General features: G+C 31.1%; 1 protein-coding gene across 1 annotated transcript in view; it reads left to right on the forward strand.

Annotated features, from left to right (window-relative positions):
* Positions 1-943: 943 nt before the first annotated feature.
* The window catches only part of LOC111704258 (chaoptin), a gene marked incomplete at its 5' end in the record, with an annotated part of 39,573 nt that continues 19,886 nt past the window's right edge, over positions 944-20,630 (forward strand). Inside the window, 17 exons of the mRNA XM_023476447.1 lie at positions 944-1,061; positions 1,524-1,595; positions 1,811-1,879; positions 5,729-5,804; positions 5,979-6,049; positions 6,887-6,970; positions 7,140-7,240; positions 7,993-8,058; positions 8,297-8,372; positions 9,292-9,340; positions 10,127-10,215; positions 10,533-10,593; positions 12,175-12,221; positions 13,112-13,195; positions 16,022-16,065; positions 16,716-16,800; positions 17,461-17,592. Of these exons, the coding sequence (XP_023332215.1) occupies positions 944-1,061; positions 1,524-1,595; positions 1,811-1,879; positions 5,729-5,804; positions 5,979-6,049; positions 6,887-6,970; positions 7,140-7,240; positions 7,993-8,058; positions 8,297-8,372; positions 9,292-9,340; positions 10,127-10,215; positions 10,533-10,593; positions 12,175-12,221; positions 13,112-13,195; positions 16,022-16,065; positions 16,716-16,800; positions 17,461-17,592 (1,324 nt within the window). The remainder of the gene's footprint in view (positions 1,062-1,523; positions 1,596-1,810; positions 1,880-5,728; positions 5,805-5,978; positions 6,050-6,886; positions 6,971-7,139; positions 7,241-7,992; positions 8,059-8,296; positions 8,373-9,291; positions 9,341-10,126; positions 10,216-10,532; positions 10,594-12,174; positions 12,222-13,111; positions 13,196-16,021; positions 16,066-16,715; positions 16,801-17,460; positions 17,593-20,630) is intronic.

Below are 20,630 nucleotides of genomic sequence, written 5' to 3' on the forward strand. Positions count from 1 at the left end.
CACAATACATTCCGTACAGATCTTCAGGAGAAACTCAGAAATACGCAGGGGCGACAAACAGACTTTCTTCACGCAGCATGGCTCGCGTAACAAAATAAGCCAGTAAAAAACTTTATTAGAAAACTAAATTTTTTAAAAAAAATTTTAATTGTTATATTTAAGAGTTTCAGGTCGTTTTTATACAGTCTCATCCTTTGTGGGTAACCAGTTATATAATTTAACCTAAAATATTTTAAAGGAACTGAGCCGGTGATTTAAAAAAATCAAGAAAATACGACTCCGGTCTAAGCTGTTGTTGGGCCTTACTTACGGCTTGAGCTTTCGGATTTAAGTTGCATCTAATTTTCCAAAGAATCGAGTTCATAAAACCGGTTTAATATTCTATTTGTCGGATTTTCATGGTAGGAATTGGCGCATTCCGGGTTTTGATGAGAACAAGACTCCACATTGAGCCTTATTCTCCATTAAAACCAACCAAGATTGGTTTTATTTTAATTGGGCCTAACTCCATAAGTCGAGACTAAGTTCTTGCAGCTTTCAATTACGCGACACAAGCTGTCGTCAGAGTAGGGTCTAAGATTGAGTCTTAAAGCTGGGTTTAAGGAATTACGACCCGAGTCGAAGCTTTTAAATCGCGGGCTCAGATTACTCGCCACCAAGACTTTTCTCATTCCTTTTTATTGCAATCTGATGATTTAATATTTTATATCTTAAACTTAAACTTTTTTATCTAGCAGAATTCCCAATTTAAAAAATCAGATGTTTACAGCACTGTTTGCAAAGATATAAGGGTTTCAAATCAGAGATTTTTGTATAATTTGTTACTTCCCAGTCTCGAGCAAAAGCTAATTTTTCTTTTTTAATTTCGGTCAAATACGATTCAATCTTTTTAGATTTTCCATGGTCAATATTTTTCAGTTTTTGTATTTAAATTATTTTTTAGATTTGTCTGGGAATAGGATTGAAAGGATTGAGGATACCTTCTCCAAGAAGAGAATGAGACTGGATAGAATGAACCTGGCAAACAATCGGATTCTAACCCTGGAGAAAAATGAATTCAGGCAAACCCATCCCATCTCATCACCTCATGCACGTTAATCTAATAATCTTCACGCAAGTCTAAATCTTAACACGTTGAACTAGAGAGAACAAATCATATTTCCATTGCGTCACGTTAAACTGAGAAGAACTAAGCATGTCTTGATAATATTGACCCAATTTAAGTTTTTAAATTTAAGGATCCATGCCCATTGCCCATAACTTTAAACTTTAATCTTTATCAAGGCTATCAGTAGCAAATTGTAACTTAAAAGGAGGTTCGAACAAAGTAGAAACCTAAACACAATTTCATAGCTGTAATTAAGCTAAATCGTGGACAGAAACTGAATTAGTGCCGTACTATTTTTCCTTTACGCTTTTGCGATTTTTATCCTCCGTTTCTTTTTTAATTTTGTCCATTTTCATTAAAAGAAAAATGTATTTAAATTGTGAATGTTGTGTTGAGGGGTGTGTGGTTTTTTTAGTAACTTTGCCTGGTTGAACTTTACTTCCCTTCAGGGGAACCCTCTTCATACAATACAGGACTACGCTTTCAGGTAAATATACAATACAGGACTACGCTTTCAGGTAAATATACAATACAGGACTACGCTTTCAGGTAAACATACAATACAGGACTACGCTTTCAGGTAAACATACAATACAGGACTACGCTTTCAGGTAAACATACAATACAGGACTACGCTTTCAGTTAAATATACAATACACAATGGGGGTGCTAAGGAAAATAATTACCCCTTGATTTGTTTAGTGAATCTGAAATACGACATCTTGATCTACAGAACTGCCAGATTGGGAATATTCTTCCAGCAGCGTTCAGGCACAATACATACTGATTTAGCCATTTATTATTCAAGGGTTGGAGGGGGAGGGGGGGGATTATACTCCCAGAAATAGAAAACGAGCTTTCTATAAAGAAACATGAAGTACCATCTTATTACTGATTTGATAACTATTTTTAACCTGGTTACAATGCTCTAACATTAAGAAGTACAATATTTTTTAAAAACTTTTTTTAGCCTTTATAATCAGTCAACTGTGTTGGCAAAAGGATTTAAAATATCAACGTTTTCTTAGACTATCTATCTATCCTAATATCTATCTAAATCTATGTATCTATCTATCTATTTATCTATCTATAACAATATATCTAAAAGTCTAGTTGTCTAAGGGTATATACGGCAGATTGTATATATTAATATAAATGATGCCCTTTTGCTCCTTGACAAGTCGTAGTAAATCCTGTCTTTACGAAACATATATTTAGCTGTCTATATATCATCATGAAATGTATAAATTTATATTTACTCTTGGGCTAGTCACTAGTCAGCTCTAGCTATCTTTATATCATCATGAAATGTATAAATTTATATTTACTCTTGGACTAGTTAGTCAGCTCTAGCTATCTTTATAGCATCATCAAATGTATAAATTTATGTTTTCTCTTGGGCTAGTCACTAGTCAGCTCTAGCTATCTATATATCATCATGAAATATATGAATTTATGTTTCTAAATATCTAGCAGTAGATATATACATACATATTTTGGTCATTGGTCTGCACTGAAAGTCTTCTGATAGAAACTTGATGAGTTGAAAAAGGAAATAAATATGGAGTTGTTAAGTTAAGCTTTTAAAAGAATTAACTGTACATTTTTGAGTAAGGGGGCAGTGCCTCCATGTTCCACTCTTGTTTACACCCCTAGTCTATATGAAGAATTAAATTTGTTTGTAATCACTCAAGTACATGTCTCAATTCTGAAGAAAAAAATCTTCTTTTTGGACAGATTATAACTAATCGAAATTTAAAATTTAAAATTCATTTTTTGGATACCAATGTAAACAGGAAAAACTGAACATATATTTAGTAGAAAAAATGGCGGGCTGAAAGCAACCTCTGAAAGCTGTAATTGTTTTTATAAAATGGAATGGTTAACGCCCTGACTGCATAAATAATACTATGATATTATTAAAGAAAGGTAGAATATAAATGTTTAGCTAGAAAGATCTGGCTGAGATGTATTAGATCAATAAACTTGTAGAAAATACTATAATTTCTTGCAGAAAATAAACCCTGCAGAGATAGATATATAAACACATAGAGAAATATAGATTATAGCTTACAGGAAGATGGTTTAGACAATTAGATTGTAGCTTTTCCCTTAAAGGGACTGTACGCGTAATTTCAATGCCCGATTTACACCGGTTCCTTGAAACCTAAATCTGATAAAATTCTTGAAGATAACATTGTTTTAAATCCACTTTATTTCTTTAATCTTTCTCATAAGTTATATAAATGTGCTCTTCACTATTGCAGAGAAATCATAAATTGAGATAAACAGCTTTCGTAAACAAAAACATGGACTTCTATTTCGTACTTGATCAGACCAAGCTTTAGAGGGTACCGTTGTAAATCAGGCATTGCCATCTTTGAATGGATGGTCCCATGAAATTGCGCTTATAGTCCCTTTAAAAAGTGCCACAAACGCATGCATGTACCCCCCCCCTCCTCCCTCCCATTCTTCCCTTTGTAAAAATAATAGAAAGATGGATGACAACAAAATATAAGAGTAAAACGATTCTCTAGATTTGGGCCAACTGCCAGTAAACGGTTTTATTAGATGATATCTAAACTCCAGCATAATCATACAAACAATGGAACTGTTGGAATATTTGGATTTCAGGACATGAATGTAATTTAATCGTACCCAATGTGGGTAAAAACAGTATAAGATTTTGATAATTTGAACTACAGAATTAAATTAGAAAAAGTAGATCTGGAAAAGTAGATGTAGGGAAGAAGATATGGAAAAAAGAAGTTGGGAAGAAGATTGGGAAAAGTAGATGTAGAGAAGAAGATTTGGAAACGTAGATGTAGAGAAGAAGATTTGGTAAAGTAGATAGGGAAAAATTTGGAAAAGTAGATGTAGGGAAGAAGATTTGGAAAAGTGAATTTAGGGAAGAATATTAGGAAAAGTAGATAGGGAAGAATATTAGGAAAAGTAGATGTAGGGAAGAAGATTTGGAAAAGTAGATGTAGGGAAGAAGATTTGGAAAAGTAGATATTGGGAAGAAGAGTTGGAATAGTAAATGAAGGGAAGAAGATTCAAAAAAGTATTTATAGGGAAGAATATTAGGAAAAGTAGATGTAGGGAAGAAGTTTGGAAAAAAAGATTTAGGAAAGAAGATTTGAAGAAGGAGATGAAGGGAAGAAGATTTGGAAAAGTGAATGTAGGGAAGAATATTTGGAAAAGTTAATGTATAGCTAATCCTATAAATACGCACATCTTAAATGAGCCTATTTAACTGTACTGTAATATGCAACATGATTGCCTTAATCATGTGATATTGATAACGACGTAGGAATTGTTAATTACGTCTTTTAACTTTAACTTGTAACTTATAAACCTTAAATATAGTTAATTAGAATCAGAACTCCGCTTTGATTACAGTGTAGAGTAATTGTATCCCGTATTACTACCGAAGTAATAGCTTGTTTGATAGCTACGCTTGTGTCCCTGTGTGGCATTTAGAGCTGAAGCAACAGCTTGTTTGATAGGTACGCTTATGTCTCTGTGTGGCATTCAGAGCCCGATTTAAGCTTGTTGATAGCTAAGCTTGTGTCCCTGTGTGACATATAGAGCCAGGTGGGTTGTGTGCTGGTTGACTTGGATAGCGGACGGGTTTTGCCTGGAATGATACAGTTTAGGGCGAAGATATAAGAGTACGGAATTTACTAAAGGTTTTCACCATCAGTTGAAAAAAAAATATTTGGGAGATAGAAAAATTTGGGTTTGTGACAAGTGTTCATATGTTCTATCTAAGAAATAGGAGGAATGAATTTAAGTTCATCTAAGGATATAAAAACTAGTATCTATAGTATCCTGGAGAACAAGGATAAGATTGAATGGTTTATCTAAGAATATCAGAACAAGTATCCTAGTATCCTGGAGAACAAGGAGTAGGTTGAATGGTTTATCTAAGAATATAAAAACTAGTATCCTAGTATCCTGAAGAGCAAGGAGTAGGTAGAATGATTTATCTAAGAATATAAAAACTAGTATCCTAGTATCCTGGAGAGTTATAGATTCACTATGAACGAGGGAACATATAGATGTTAAATGTACCCAGACATAATAGAGGTTCAAGAGGGGACAATCCACCACCAGACAATATGACACAGATAAAACTCATGGAGTAGGGTTTCTTATCTTAAAGGGAATGTAGACGGTTTTTTTAGTGACCCATCATTTTTAGATTTAAGCAGTGAGACCTATTAACTTTTTTCTTAACAAGGATGATATAATATTAATGCTTACAAGCTAGCTGTTTTATATTGTACAATTTATCTCTTGGATAATTGGTCACAAACAAACAGTTTTCCTAAAAAGCATCCCCGCAACCTACATTTTCGATAAATTAGTGGTCCTTTTTTTGGACTTTATTTTCTTTATTAAAGTAAAAAACGCCGTTTACGCTATTTTCAACGTATTTTGAATTAAGGTACAAATATGAATGAAAATATGTGGATAGAGACAGGATGTACTTCAATGTAGCTAGTTTTGCGTGAGATGGGGATATTTGAAATATGTATTTATCATGGGAGGTCCACTTTAAATTTAATAAAATATCACAAAAAAAATCATGAAAAAATGTGTGATTGTGAGTAGAGGATTGGAGCGAAGCCTACAGGAGCTAAATCTAGCCAGTAACCGATTATCAATCCTACCATACAACGTATTCGAGGAAAAATATTATAAATTCTTTAAACTATATAAAATCAACTTTTTCTTCTGAATAGTATTAAATCTAAATCAAGTTATATTTGCTTGTGTAGATGTGGAAAGATGATGTTTTTAGTCTCGTTTTTCCCCCCGAAATATATAAATATATAAATGTAAAGAATATATGACATCTCAGGATTTTGATTCAATTCGTAAGATTGATCTAAGTGATAATGTGTTGGCGATCTCTCCTAACTATACTTTTAGGAAAATCTTGTTAATACATCGATATAGAGGGGAGGGGAGGTAAACTTTTTTATCANCTAGACCCAGATACTAGACCCAAATACTAGACCCAGATACTAGACCCAGATACTAGACCCAGATACTAGACCCAGATACTAGACCCAAATACTAGACCCAGATACTAGACCCAAATACTAGGCCCAGATACTAGACCCAGATACTAGACCCAGATACCAGACCCAGATACTAGACCCAGATGCTAGACCCAGATGCTAGACCCAGATACTATACCCAGATACTAGACCCAGACACTAGAACCAAATACAGACCCATGACAAGACACAGATACTAGACCCAGATACTAGACCCAGATACTAGATCCAGATACTAGACCCAGATACTAGACCCAGATAATCATTTTATCATGATCCACTTTTCTATCCTATGCAGTCCTGTTTCGTCCTGTTCCGTCCTGTACCGTCCTATGTAAACCCTGTTCTAACATATTATTTCCTATCCCGTTCTGTTCTACTCTGTCCTTCAATATTCTTTCTTATACTGTCTTGTTATTTTCTGTCCTAACATATTCTTTCCTATCAAGTCCTGTTCTATTCTGTTCTAATATATTCCTATATATACTGTCCTTTACTATTCTTGCTTTACATAATCTATCCTATACTGTGCTGAACTATTATTATTCTTAAAAGGAATTGAGTCATTGCCACAAACTTAGATTTTTAATCCCTATATCTTTAAACCCAATGACGTAGACCTTAGATATGAATTCTGTTAGATTAAGTTTGAAAACTAAGTTTAATTAATGAATGTTTTAAACGATATTGACAAGATTTGTTACAGTGAGTTTAGATACGCACTTCTTGATCTAGATCTCAGTGGAGATCTGATGCGTCATGTTCCAAGCAGAGAGATAGGACTTCTCAGGTAAACATTAGTTAGGCAGATCTAATAATGTGTCCAATCTTTCTAACTGTTCAGAGGACAGTTCGATATTTCGAATGAGGTGTGTGTTAATTTTAGCAAAAAACTTGTTCTTGGACTTGTAGAATTGTCAGAAATCGGTTTAATTAAAAAAATGAATTTGGATGTTTAGAAATTTGAGACATTTATCTCTACCTTCTCTGCACAGCTACGGGAATCTTAGGCTGAGTCAGTTCGAGGATTTTCCGCCAGGGCTGGAGGAAATTAGTTTAGGAAAACAACACTAGATGTCAATTAAAGTTTTTTTTAAATATCAGCAAAGGAACTCCCATAAAGTGTTCTGCAGTTTCTAGTCGAGAGTTGAAAATACGCTAGTGTTGCCCATGCTAAGCTTTGTTTTTCCTCCAAGAAACTGCAGTGCACATCCTTTCTTGAAAGTTTCTTTTATAATCAATGTTTAAATAGCAGAATGTACAAGAAACCAACTTTTTTTAATTAAGAAGAAGAAGGGCAACTTTATGTGATATCACTGGTCTACGATCATAGCTCCTTTAGTTTCGATGACAATTATGAGAATAACAAATGAATTGAGTCTTTGCCACGAACTAAAATTTTCCTATCGTTATAACTTTGCAACCCAATGTCGTAGACCTCAGATATTTCAAGCTATAAATTCTGGTAGATCAAAAAATTTGAGTTTGAAATATCAAAGTTTTACACTATCCAGTTGCAGATTGTGTTTAGAAAATCTGAGTTTGTGACAAAAACTCAGTTCCTTTGCCCGGTTTCATATTTTACATAATATAAATTGAAAAAAATGTTGTTCTTCTCAAATCTCTCAATAGTTATGATTAAATACGTAATTAAGGTTTCAATATGCATTTCACAGTTTGAACCTCATGTATCCTTCTTGGTTTAACCTCATGTATCCTTCTTGGTTTAACCTCATGTATCCTTCTTGGTTTAACCTCATGTATCCTTCTTGGTATTTATAAATCTCTTGCTTCTAATGTTGTTTTCTGCAGTCAACTCAGACATAAAGGTGATCAGAAACAATGCATTCTATCATGTTCCAAGCGTATCATCTCTAGGAAACAAAAACTTTTAAACCTTAAAAATCACTTAAACTGGGTTGTGGGAATATTTAAAAAAAGCAGATGAATATACATAACAAAATGTTTATGATATATATATATATATATATAAATATAAATATACTTTAAAATAGAAGGATACAAAATATAAATAGTAAGAGGGTGAGAGGGGGTGGGGATTAAAATTGCATTTTTCTATAAAAGATATCTAAAGTTTGATGTTTGTTTTTCAAAGATTTATCTGGAAACAAAATCCAAAGGATTGAAGAAATTGCCTTCAAAGAAATAGGAAATTCTCTCAGGAGCCTCAGGTAGCTTAATAGATAGATAGATAGATAGATGGCATTAAAGATAGATAGATAGATAGATAGATGTCATGATAGATAAAGAGATGGTATATAGTAAATATATAGATAAAAATTAGATGAATAGTAAATAAATATATAGATAAATAAATGTATAAAGGAATTGTATATTTGATGCCACAAATTTAGATTTTCTTGTCCCTATATCTTTGCATCCTGATGATGTAAACCTTTGACATTTCAAACAATTAGAATTTTTGATATAACAGAATTTATAGTTTGAAATATCAAAGGTCTACGACGTCGGGTTGAAAAGATAAAGGGATTAAAACATTTGAGTTTGTGGCAAAAACTCATTTCCTTTTAGGGCTACAAAATAGACAAAGATAAAGAGATAAAAATCTTATAAGCCTCTAATCCTATACATGGATATGTAAAGGAATTGAGTTTTTGTCACAAAATCTGATTTTCTTATCCTTATATCTTTGTATTTCAATGTCAGAGACCTTAGATATTTCAAACTATGAATTATTTTAGATCAAATAATAATAGTAATCAAAGGTTAACACCATCAGATTGCAATGATATAGCGATTTGAAAATCAGAATTTGTGGCTAAAACTCACTTCCTTAAGAAACAAATAGATAATTAATAAATGTATTTTGGCTGGAAAATAGACAAACAGAAAGATAGATAAAGAGATACAAATTGTAATAAGCCTCTAATCATATATGGAATTTAAATTAAGAAACAAATAGATAATTAATAAATGTTAGTAATATTAACATTAAAAGACCAAATGAATAATTACAAAAAAGACCTAAAAAATGTTGCAATACACTTAGATTTTCTGATTTCTATAAATATGTTAGAAAAATTTTGTTTTTGGAAAAAACTCAGTTCCGTTTATACTTTTTAACCTCAGGATGCGACATGCTCTTCACCTTACAGAACTACCAAACCAACCTTTTCAGGTTAAAAGAAAATTACTTTTTAACAAAATCTGGTTTTCAAAATTTTCTAATTTTTAAGTGTTTATTGCGGTAAAATGTAAAGAATAAAAATATTTTCACATTGCCATTTATATAATACAACTGATAAGTCTGATTTACTCAATGCTTTTGTAATAAATATCATTTAGACGTACAATATGAAACAAATCCAAATCATATGAAATATTTTATTCCAACTACATTATTGATGCATAACATTTTAAGTTTACAAAATGAATACTTGATTTAATAAATAATCTGATCCAATGTAAATTTAGAATGTACGTTTTCTTTTATTACTAACTTTTTAACATTATATCTTTGATAAATAAAACCAACTTATGTTTTTTCCCATATTTACCATTTCACTTCCTAAAACACCAGTCGGATCTTAGTAAAATGTTAGTTAAGAAACAAATGAAATATTTTGATGTCCCATTGGAACATGCATGGAAAGTTCCGGTTTTTTACAAGAACTTTTAAATACAAGAATGAATAATTTATATGTTGAAGGATTCGATGATTACGTAATAACTGAAATGATAAAATTGTTATGTAATGTGTTGGAAACCTGTATTTTCAAAAATTTATTTTAACAAATTTAAACTACACCATTTATATATGTATTTATATCTTTGTGTGTGAATAAATCTTTATAATATAATATAATATAATAATATAATAAAAAGATTGAAAGATTGATTGAAAGATTGAAAAAATAAAAGATAAATGACGCAGAAAATGTTCAACTCATCTTAATTGTTCTAGAACCTTGTTTCTTTAATTCTACTGGACCTTAGTGACAATCATTTGGTTTCCATACCTCTGGATACTTTACATAAAATGAAGAATTTGAGGTAATTTTTTCTCATACCTAAAGGGACGGAACGTTTTCACTTTTGTCGTATGTCTTTCAACGTTTTCGAGAAAAATTTCGCGAATATCTTGTTTCGAAAATCTTAAAACCCTACAGTTTTCTTTGTATTTAAATATATATTTAGTTTAAGACAGGTTAAGTTATAAATTTGTAGAGAGCTGTACCTCCAGGATAAATCTATATTTGTAGAGAGCTGTACCTCCAGGATAATATCTATATTTGTAGAGAGCTGTACCTCCAGGATAATATCTATATTTGTAGAGAGCTGTACCTCCAGGATAATATCTATATTTATAGAGAGCTGTACCTCCAGGATAATAAGCTGACCGGGTTCATGAGAGGAACTCTACATAGCCAGGGAAGAAACCATTTAACCATTTAAACTCAAAATTATTTCGAAATTATGAATATTTTGTTCGAAATTATGAATATTTTGTTCGAAATTTCAAAGAGAATATTAGAGTTTGAAATATGTGGGAGATATCCCTCACACTCTGTTTATTAAGTTTTAACAAAGATTAATCTCATTTTATTATTTTAATTGAGACTTTGCTACAAACTCTGATTTTCTAATTTCTTGTTATTTGCAACCCAATGTCAAGACTTTAGATATTTTAAACTCTGAATTCTGGTAGATCAAATAGTCCAAGTTTGAAAAAGGTCAACACCATCGGGTTGTAAATATATAGGGAATGGATTAGATAATTTGAGTTTTTTGACAAGAACTCAGTTCCTTTCAAACAGAATGTAAGAGTTTTGAATATTCTCAGTGCCCTATTCTTAAGTTTTGAACGCATTTTAGTTTACTTTCATTTTGATTATATGCTTTTCCATGAAAATATGGAAATTTAGCAACAAAAAAGTATCTTTTTAGGCTAATGGTGCATGGGATTCACAAGTATTAATTGCTATTAAATACCGTTCTTAGTAACAATCTTTCACACTCCAAAAGACTTACGGATAAGGTCAAAAGCTTTTCAATAAGAGGAAATATGATTGTTTAGGCTTTTTTAGAACCGTTTAAATTACATAGTTTCTTTCTGATTTAGTTTATATTATAAAATAATACAATTTGTCTTTCAAAATCTTATATGTTGCTAGTTTTCATTTGACAGATTTATAGTGTTTCGAGTTTGTAATGTAAACAAAGTTCAACCTAACTAATTAAGGGCTGGTTAGTAAACACAAACTTATACAAAAAATGTAATTAATGAGTTGTTTAGTTGGATATATTACAACTAGTGATGGGTAGAAGCTAGATTCGTTTTACAGAAGCTTTTAATATTTTTAGAGTTTTGTTTTGCGAAAATCTGAGAATGGTAAATAGAAGGCAAAATTTAATAAAAACTATCGTTTGAAAACCAAAAAAAAGAGATTGTTTTTGCCTAATATTTTCTTTTTGAGTAACAAATTTGCATGTTTGATTAAAGCAAACTTCTACAGAATAGAGTTTTAAAATGTGGGGAACCTTCTTATATTGTCGTAAAACCTGCTAAAAGTTTAAAAAATTTAAAGTTTTTGAAAAATGAATCTGACTATTGCCCATCCCTAATTACAACTTACAGAACACCTCATATTCGTCAACATTTTTCAAAGAAGTAGATTCCTAAAATAATGCAATTCTACATAGGGCAATAATCCGTCTAAATTTGGAAACTAATTAATTGTATTTTACCATTTAAAATTTTACTGCTTTTATCACTTGATTTTGTGTTTTTTTCGTTTTCATGTCATAAATTGAAGATTCCGAGTATTGTAGGAAAATCTATAAAAAATTAAAATCCACAATAAATATTATTGCAAGGTTTTAGATGACTCCAATTTTTTTGATTTATTAGAAATTTTTTTACTATGCAATGTATATATTCTTGTTATTGTACATTGCATGCTGTGCACACATTTATCATCTGTATTTGGTTGAATGGTTGTTGATGAGCAGGCGAACCCTGAGTTAAGGATCCTTGATCTCTCCTTCAACCACATCAGGAACCTTGTCAAATCTTTAAATCTTAAAAGAAATTGAATCTTTTATGTTGTTTAAATCTAGCATGAATCTTGATCTTGTGCATATCCACAGATTAATCTACCTGCTGCATACCCCGGCGGGGGGGGGGCATTTCTGTGTATGCCCCTGACCTGCAGGCTGCAGGATAACTTTAATTGAGGAATCAAGCATTTATCCTCGAATCTAAAAGTTCACTGATTAACAATACTCCACACGAAAAGTTCGATCAGACATTGGAATGAATGAAGAAATGATAACATATTATCAGCAAGAAATCTCTCCTTTTTTATCAATATCATTATCGATTTTAGCGTTAAATATAATTTTTTTGTTTTCCATGAATACATTTTTAGTGTGAACTAATTTAATTTTTCATTTCTAAGATGAATAATTTCAAAAATTCTTTCTGAGAATGTTTCGATTTTTGGCAACTTTTCGTTAATCCAAAAAGACACGTATAAATCATAACTATCTTAAATTTTTTAAATTTTAAGTTTTATTTTAATTTTTATAATTAGAGATCGGAATTTTAGTGTGGATGTTGTTAATCTTGAAGACTTGATCTCGATATCCGATGTTTTATATTTGAGGATCAATGTATGATCCCTCCATTAAAGTTATCCCTGCAGGGTATGAACATCCCAGGATATCAAAGAGAAATTAAATTAATCCGGTTCACGCTAATGCTTGGTCCCCAGGTACAAAATCCAAAAAATTTTACCTCAGGGGTATTCATTTATAGAAATTTAAAAGTAAACCATTTTTTAATCTAATTTGTTTCATTAAAGTACAGCATTGTATATTAGTTTTACTTATAAGATGCTAAAAACTAAATGGAGGGTAGGGGTTGACAAGGTTTATATGATATCAGGCGAATAGAACATGATATGTTCAGATTCGAGAAACTGGAAACCCTTCTTATTAATGATAATAGAATACAAACTATAGAATCAAGGTAAGTTTACTACTACTAGACAAAAGGAGAAGATCAAATTTATGTGACTTTACTAGTACGACTTTGTGACCTATTAGCTTCTCAAGGTTAAATTTTTAAGCTCAAGTATAGAAAAAGAATATAAAGTTTTTTAATTAGTCATACAACGCATGTTTATTCTTTACAATTGCTTTTCGATAAGAGAAGTTATGTATGCACATTATTAATCAATTCTGAAAGGAATTGAGTCTTTGCCACAAACTCTGATTTTCTAACCCCTATATATTTGCAACCCAATGTAGTATAGACCTTAGATATTTAAGACTATGAATTATGTGTCCGAATTTAATGAATTTGAGCCGCCGCCTAAATCTGCCAAAAACCGGTTTCAATTGAGCGCCGGCTTAAATCTTGAAAAATTAAATACAATTTTAAGTGGAACCAACCATATATGAGCCGCGGCTTAAATTTAAGCCGCGGCTCAAATTCTTTATGTTGATTTAATTAAAGGTTTACAGCGGCTGATTGTTAAGAAATAGGAACTAGAAAATATTAGTTTGTGACAAAGACTAGTTTTTACTTAACTTGACATGGCGCCCCTTTCATTCTTTTGAGTATTAAACTTAATAATTCATTCATTTGGTATTTTGAGCACTTGGTTTTAAGGTTTAGACGATTTTTGAGATCAAATATTTATTCAAGTATTAAAGAAACTAGATATAAAATATTTTCAAAATAGGAAAAATAAAAAAAATTAAAATGTTTAAAATACAATATTTTCAAACATTTTTGAAGGATAAAAATCTATAATTTAACAACAGTAAACACATGAAAATTATGCTTAAAATCCAAATATGTTCATGTATTTATTATTTCTATATGAATAACTTAATACTATAAGGACTGTCACATAATGAAAAGCATTCTTCAAAGAGAATTGCAATAAAAGTTAACTAGTAAGGTTTTATTCTATTTCTGTTCTTGTGTTAATTAAAATGCCTTGATCCAACTTTTCATCATGCATTTTTAATTTTCTTAGCTTTTCACTTTCACAAAAAAAATGTTCTTACACTTTTTTTAAATAGTCCATTTCGGTCTCTTATTTATTTTTATTCTCTATCTCACGCACTACTGCCCCTTTAGTAAAAGTAAATTCAACATATATGAAGCATAAAGTCTGACCGCGTCCGGCGTCAATCTTGTTGCACCGGCTATTCCTGTTGATTGTCTGCTTAATCAAGCCAATATCCGTGCGGTACAGTACAAACTGCGACCGAAAAGGTTGACCCGGCTCGGAAATTTAAATGTACTACGGTTGCCCGTGATCTAGCTATCTTTCATTCTTGTTTTCTCTTTTTTCATCTATCATTCTATTCTATAATCTATCTATCTCTCGATCCTTCTATTTGCTGTCTGCACATCTTATTATCTATTTCTCTATTCTTCTATTCCTTTATCCTTCTATCTTATCTTCTTTCTTCTTTCTTCTATTTATGTGAGTATCTATCTTTCTATTTGTCTATTTAACTATGTATTAATCTTCCATCTATCTTCTATTTATGTGAGTATTTATCTATCTAACTATCTTTTTATCTTTCATCTATCGTCTATTTATCTGAGTATCTATCTATCTATTTGTCTGTTCTAAATGAATCAAAGGAATATGGTTTGATGCAGTTAAATGTCTTGTCTCTTTCTTCTTCAATCTTCATGTTTGTCGTCTATCTGTCTGTCTGTAAAACTATCTGCCTGTTTTCGTTTTTTTCCTTTTATTTTTTTTCTATTCTGAACATTTTGTATTGTTTTTGTCTATCTCTGAGCAAAACTCAGGCAATTTTTTTTGGTTAAGATAAATGTTGGGTACACCTTCGATATTTTAAACCTATATTATTTAATTAATTCATAATTTGAAATATCAAAGATCTTCGACATTGGGTTGCAAATGTATAGGGGATTTAAAAGGATTAGATTTTGCAGCAAAGATACAATACTTTTGTTGTGCACTGCGACTAAAATATGCCCATTCTGATGCAAGATTCTATTAGTACTAATGCACGGAAAGTTATTTCAGAGGTGTACACATTTTTTGTACTGCAGTGTACTGTCTTTGGGCGGAAAAGTAAACACAAGACGGAAGTCAAAGCTTGACATGGAATCCATTTTCACAAAAATAATCTATAAAATATTCTGGTCATAGGAAACTATTATGTGAATTTTCAAAATTATCAAATTAAATGCTTTTAACCTTCTTGGATACTAAACGAACACCATGCTTTTATTTTTGTTTACAAAGTCCGCCCAGAGAGAACTGGTTTCAATATGTACGCAGAGTATACGCGACAGCAATTAACTTTCCTAGCATTAGTACCTTAGATTATGATAAATTGAGGTCGAAGGTGGACAACAAATGCCCCCCCCCCCCTCCGACCCTCCCAGCCGTTTTATAGGTGAAAATAGTGTTGAACTGAATGTTTTCTACTTCTTGATACTGCAGTACACAAACACATTAATAATCTTTGACAGATCAAAACATGATGACACACATTTGAACAACAGAAAAACAAACAATACTAGCTGTTTGTGTGAGGGGGGGGGGGGTAATGTTGCTCTGGTATGTAGTTAAGCAGGGGAATATTGTCTAATAACAATTTGGATTTTATAAATCGTTAAATTTATGTTATCTTTTATTTTCCCAAAAAAATGGCCTTTCACTTGACAAAGTGAGTACATTTTAATCAGGGGCTACTTTTTTTTGAAGATAGTGTTATGGGGCATAAACATGTGTGAAAAAATGTCAATTTTTTTGTAATAAAAGTAAATCTAATTAATAAAAGTATTAATTTTCAGAGCGTTTGTTGAGATGAGAGCTCTTAAACATCTTAACTTGGAAGGTAAATTATTAATTATTAATTATTAATTATTAATTATACTTTCTAACTTTTAAATGGTTTCAGTTTTAATTAATTCGCTAAATCAAAAATAGAAATCAAAATGAAACTATATTACTATTTATAAATTGGTGTAAAGTGAGACCCAAAAAAATGTGGAATATGCAGACGACTGTTAGACTCAAGTTATGATTTCAAATAGACCAAAAACATGAAACACAGTAATTGTGCAGTGTACACAGACCATTTTCACTTATTAAATTAAATTTCAACCTACTGGTAAAACTATTTACTCTTTAACTGAATAAAATATACATAGTTAGAATTTTAGTTAAATGTCTTCTTCTGTTTCACAGTTTCATGGGTCTCATAGTAATTGAGAAACTTTATTCATTATTTAAAGACGACATTTAGGCAATGTTATGTGTATCTGATGCTGGTTATGTTTATCTGATGCTGTTACTTATGAAGCAAATATTTTTACCTTTAGCTTGAAAACCAACTTATTAAGTAAAATGTTAAAGGTGTAAATATAGGTTTTTAAAACATTTTTTTTGGACTGTAAAAGTCATATCTTAAGGTTATCAGTCGTTTTTATATTCCGCAGTTTCATAGGTTCACTTGTATATACTTATTTTACTGTACTTGTTTAGGAAACCAGATTGTAAGCTTAAACGATGAATCCTTTCAAAACCTGCACAGCCTGCAGATTCTAAATCTAGCATACAATAATCTTAGGAACAAAATTCTCCATACAAAACTTTAATTTTGATAATTGTATTTCTTTTTAATTACAATAATCTTAGGAACATAATCCTCCATACAAAACTTTAATTTTGATAATTGTATTTCTTTTTAACAATAATCTTAGGAACAAAATCCTCCATACAAATCTTTAATTTTGATAATTGTATTTTTTAACAATAATCTTCGGAACAAAATCCTCCATACAAAACTTTAATTTTGATAATTGTATTTCTTTTTAACAATAATCTTAGGAACAAAATCCTCCATACAAATCTTTAATTTTGATAATTGTATTTTTTAACAATAATCTTCGGAACAAAATCCTCCATACAAAACTTTAATTTTGATAATTGTATTTCTTTTTAACAATAATCTTCGGAACAAAATCCTCCATACAAATCTTTAATTTTGTATGGATTCTTTAAAATCAAGATTTTAGGAAAAATTATTCCATACAAAACTTTAATTTTAATAATTGTATTGAGTTTCTTTAACATTAATAATCTTAAGCAAAAAATCCTCTATAACAAAATTAAACTTGGTTAAAGTTCCAAAATTTTTAATGTGTTTTGCGGGAGCCTTTATTACTTTGATATTCAAGACATTTTTGAGTCATTTTTTTTAGCGTATGGACAATTTTAAATTTGTTAGATCTGTGAACTTTGACAGTTTGGATTACGTTGGTTCCTTGTCTCCAACTCTACACCTTGATCTATCTCACAATAATATACCAACCCTAGCTTCAAACCAGTCTCAGAGATTCTCCTCTAACTCCAGGATAAGGTAAAGTATACTAACCCAACCTCCAAACCAGACCCAGAGATTCTTCTCTAACTCCAGGATAATAAGGTATAGATACCAACCCTTGCTTCAAACCAGTCCCAGAGATTGATAAGGTGTAGACACTAATCCAACCTTCAAACCAGTCCCAGAGATTCTCCTCTAATTCCATGAAAAGGTTTAGATACTTGTTATAGATTCCAAACCTAGAATCCAACCAGTCCCAGAGATTCTCATCTAACTCCAGGATAAGGTATAGATAACATCCATAGCAACAAACCAGTCCCAGAGGTTCTACTCTAACTCCAGGATAAGGTATAGATACTAACCCAACCTTCAAACCAGTCCCAGAGATTCTCCTCTAACTCCAGAATAATGTAAAGATACCAACCCTAGCTTAAAACCAGTCCCAGAGATTCTCCTCTAACTCCAGGATAAGGTATAGATACCAACCCTAGTTTCAAACCAGTCCCAGAGATTCTTCTCTAACTCCAGGAGAAGGTATAGATAACATCCATAGCATCCAACCAGTCCCAGAGATTCTACTCAACCCCATGATAAGGTATAGATACAGCTTCAAACCGGTCCCAGAGACTCTCATTTATCTCCAGGATAAGGAATAGATACCAACCTCTAGCATATAACCAGTCCTAGAGATTCTCTTCTAAGAATTTTGTCAGACAACATGTTGGGAAGTACATGTTCATCGTATCCATCAAAACTTAAATTCAAACAATTCTCCTATTCATGCTAAATATACTAGAGCTGATATAAGAATTGAAGAGAACAAACATTATGATAATATTGCCCAGGGATAATTAAGAACGTTAATTATCAGATAATCAATACTTGGCTACTTTAGACTTCGGGTAGACAGGGAGAAGAACATAGATAGATAGATAGATAGATAGATAGATAGATAGATAAATAGATAGGTAGATAGATAGATAGATAGAAAGATAGATAGATAGATAGATAGATAGATAGATAGATAGATAGATAGATAGATAGATAGATAGATAGATAGATAGATAGATAGATAGATAGAAAAGAATAGATTTTTATATAAAATCCTTGAATGATAAAAGAGTAAGATAAATAACTCCTGGAAGACGAAAACAATAAAACCATCAAATCTATCAATCTGCCGAGGAAACAATCAAAACACTTAAATTTTCCAATTCTAACTTTATCATGGGGGGAGGGCTGTGAAAAGATTAAAGAGGGGCCATTAAGAATTGCTTGATTACTTTAAGAAATCATCATTAGAACGTAGCAGTTTTGTTCCTCAAATACTCAATAAATGAGGTTAATTCTTATTTAGAATTTTATTTCTAAAGATTCAAATATAATTTCATAATTTTTATGAAGAAAAAGTATCTGATAAAATGAAGAAAAAGTATCTGATAAAATGAAGAAAAAGTATCTGATAAAATGAAGAAAAAGTATCTGATAAAATGAAGAAAAAGTATCTGATAAAATGAAGAAAAAGTATCTGATAAAATGAAGAAAAAGTATCTGATAAAAGTTTTGACATATTTTCCATATTTGTTTAACTTTTTCCAATTTTAAGAAAAGTGAAATATTTCTATGTTAATTTCTATAAAGTAGGATCCATTGGAAATCCTACTTTATCAAGACCCGACAGCAATTACGTTATCGAAGATTTTGGAAAATATCCCAAATATCCATGCATTTGCTAGATTTCTCAAATATCCTAGGGCATTTGGGAGATATAGCTCAAATATCTAGACATTTGGGAGATACAGCTCAAATATCTAGACATTTGGGAGATACAGCTCAAATATCTAGACATTTGGGAGATACAGCTCAAATATCTAGACATTTAGGGGATTTCTCAAATATCTAGACATTTAGGGATTTCTCAAATATCTAGACATTTGGGAGATACACTCAAATATCTAGACATTTGGGAGATACAGCTCAAATATCTAGACATTTGGGAGATACAGCTCAAATATCTAGACATTTGGGAGATACAGCTCAAATATCTAGACATTTAGGGGATTTCTCAAATATCCAGGAAAATTGTGGGAATTCTCAAAAATCTACACATCTTCAAGATTTTTCAAATATCTGGACATTTCTTTTACATTTCTTTTGTGTTTATTTCTATTATAATATACAGGGCAACACACATCTGATCATATTAAAATTTATTTCAATTTTGAGATTAAAAAGTAATCATTAATTTATGTAAAAATTGCCCTTGTATACAAATGAAAAATTAATGAAAATAAATTTAATATTTTCTAAATTTTGATTAATTCGTCGTAGCGCAGCGTTGGAAAAGTTAAATAATTGAATAGACTACTCTGTACTGTAAAATAACCTTTTTTAAAAATTATAAAAATATTAAAAAGTCAAAGAAAAAATATCCACAATCAGGGGCATATTATTATATTATTATACAGAAAGGAACTGAGTTTTTACCGCAAGTTTAAATTTTCTAATCCATATATATTACACAATGATGGTGCACATCTTTGATATTTTAAACTTTGATTATTTGATTAACATAATTTATATTTAAAAATATCAAAGGTCTACAACATCGCAAAGATAAAGGAATTAGAAAATCTGAGTTTGTTGCAATAACTTAGGTCTTTTGTCCCCTGAAGGTTGGGCTCATTATGCTTTTTATTTTAATTCATGCGACGCGACGCGCACCAAGAATTTTTTCGCCTTTTTTCCCGCAAATGTAGTTTATTACAGTAAGCAGTTTCTCAATATTGCAATAATATGTTAAAAAAACAGCTTAAATAAGGAAGTATTCTTTCTGTTGAATATACACTAAGGACCAGAAAACTCTGAAGTAGGAAGCCGACTTTTAGAATTAAGTTAAGACTTTAAAAGTCTGTCTACTGGACATGCAGAGACATAGCAATTGCAGAGTGTAAACAGACCTATTTAATAAATAAGTGATTTAAGTTACTAGAATCTCTATTTGCTTTGTTACAACATCTTACTTAAGGATTATTATAATGTCGTCTTTCTATTCCATAGGTTTGTGGATTTCA

This window comes from Eurytemora carolleeae, unplaced genomic scaffold (genome assembly GCF_000591075.1).
Source record: "Eurytemora carolleeae unplaced genomic scaffold, Eaff_2.0 scaffold399, whole genome shotgun sequence".
NCBI classification, from domain to species: Eukaryota; Metazoa; Arthropoda; class Copepoda; order Calanoida; family Temoridae; genus Eurytemora; species Eurytemora carolleeae.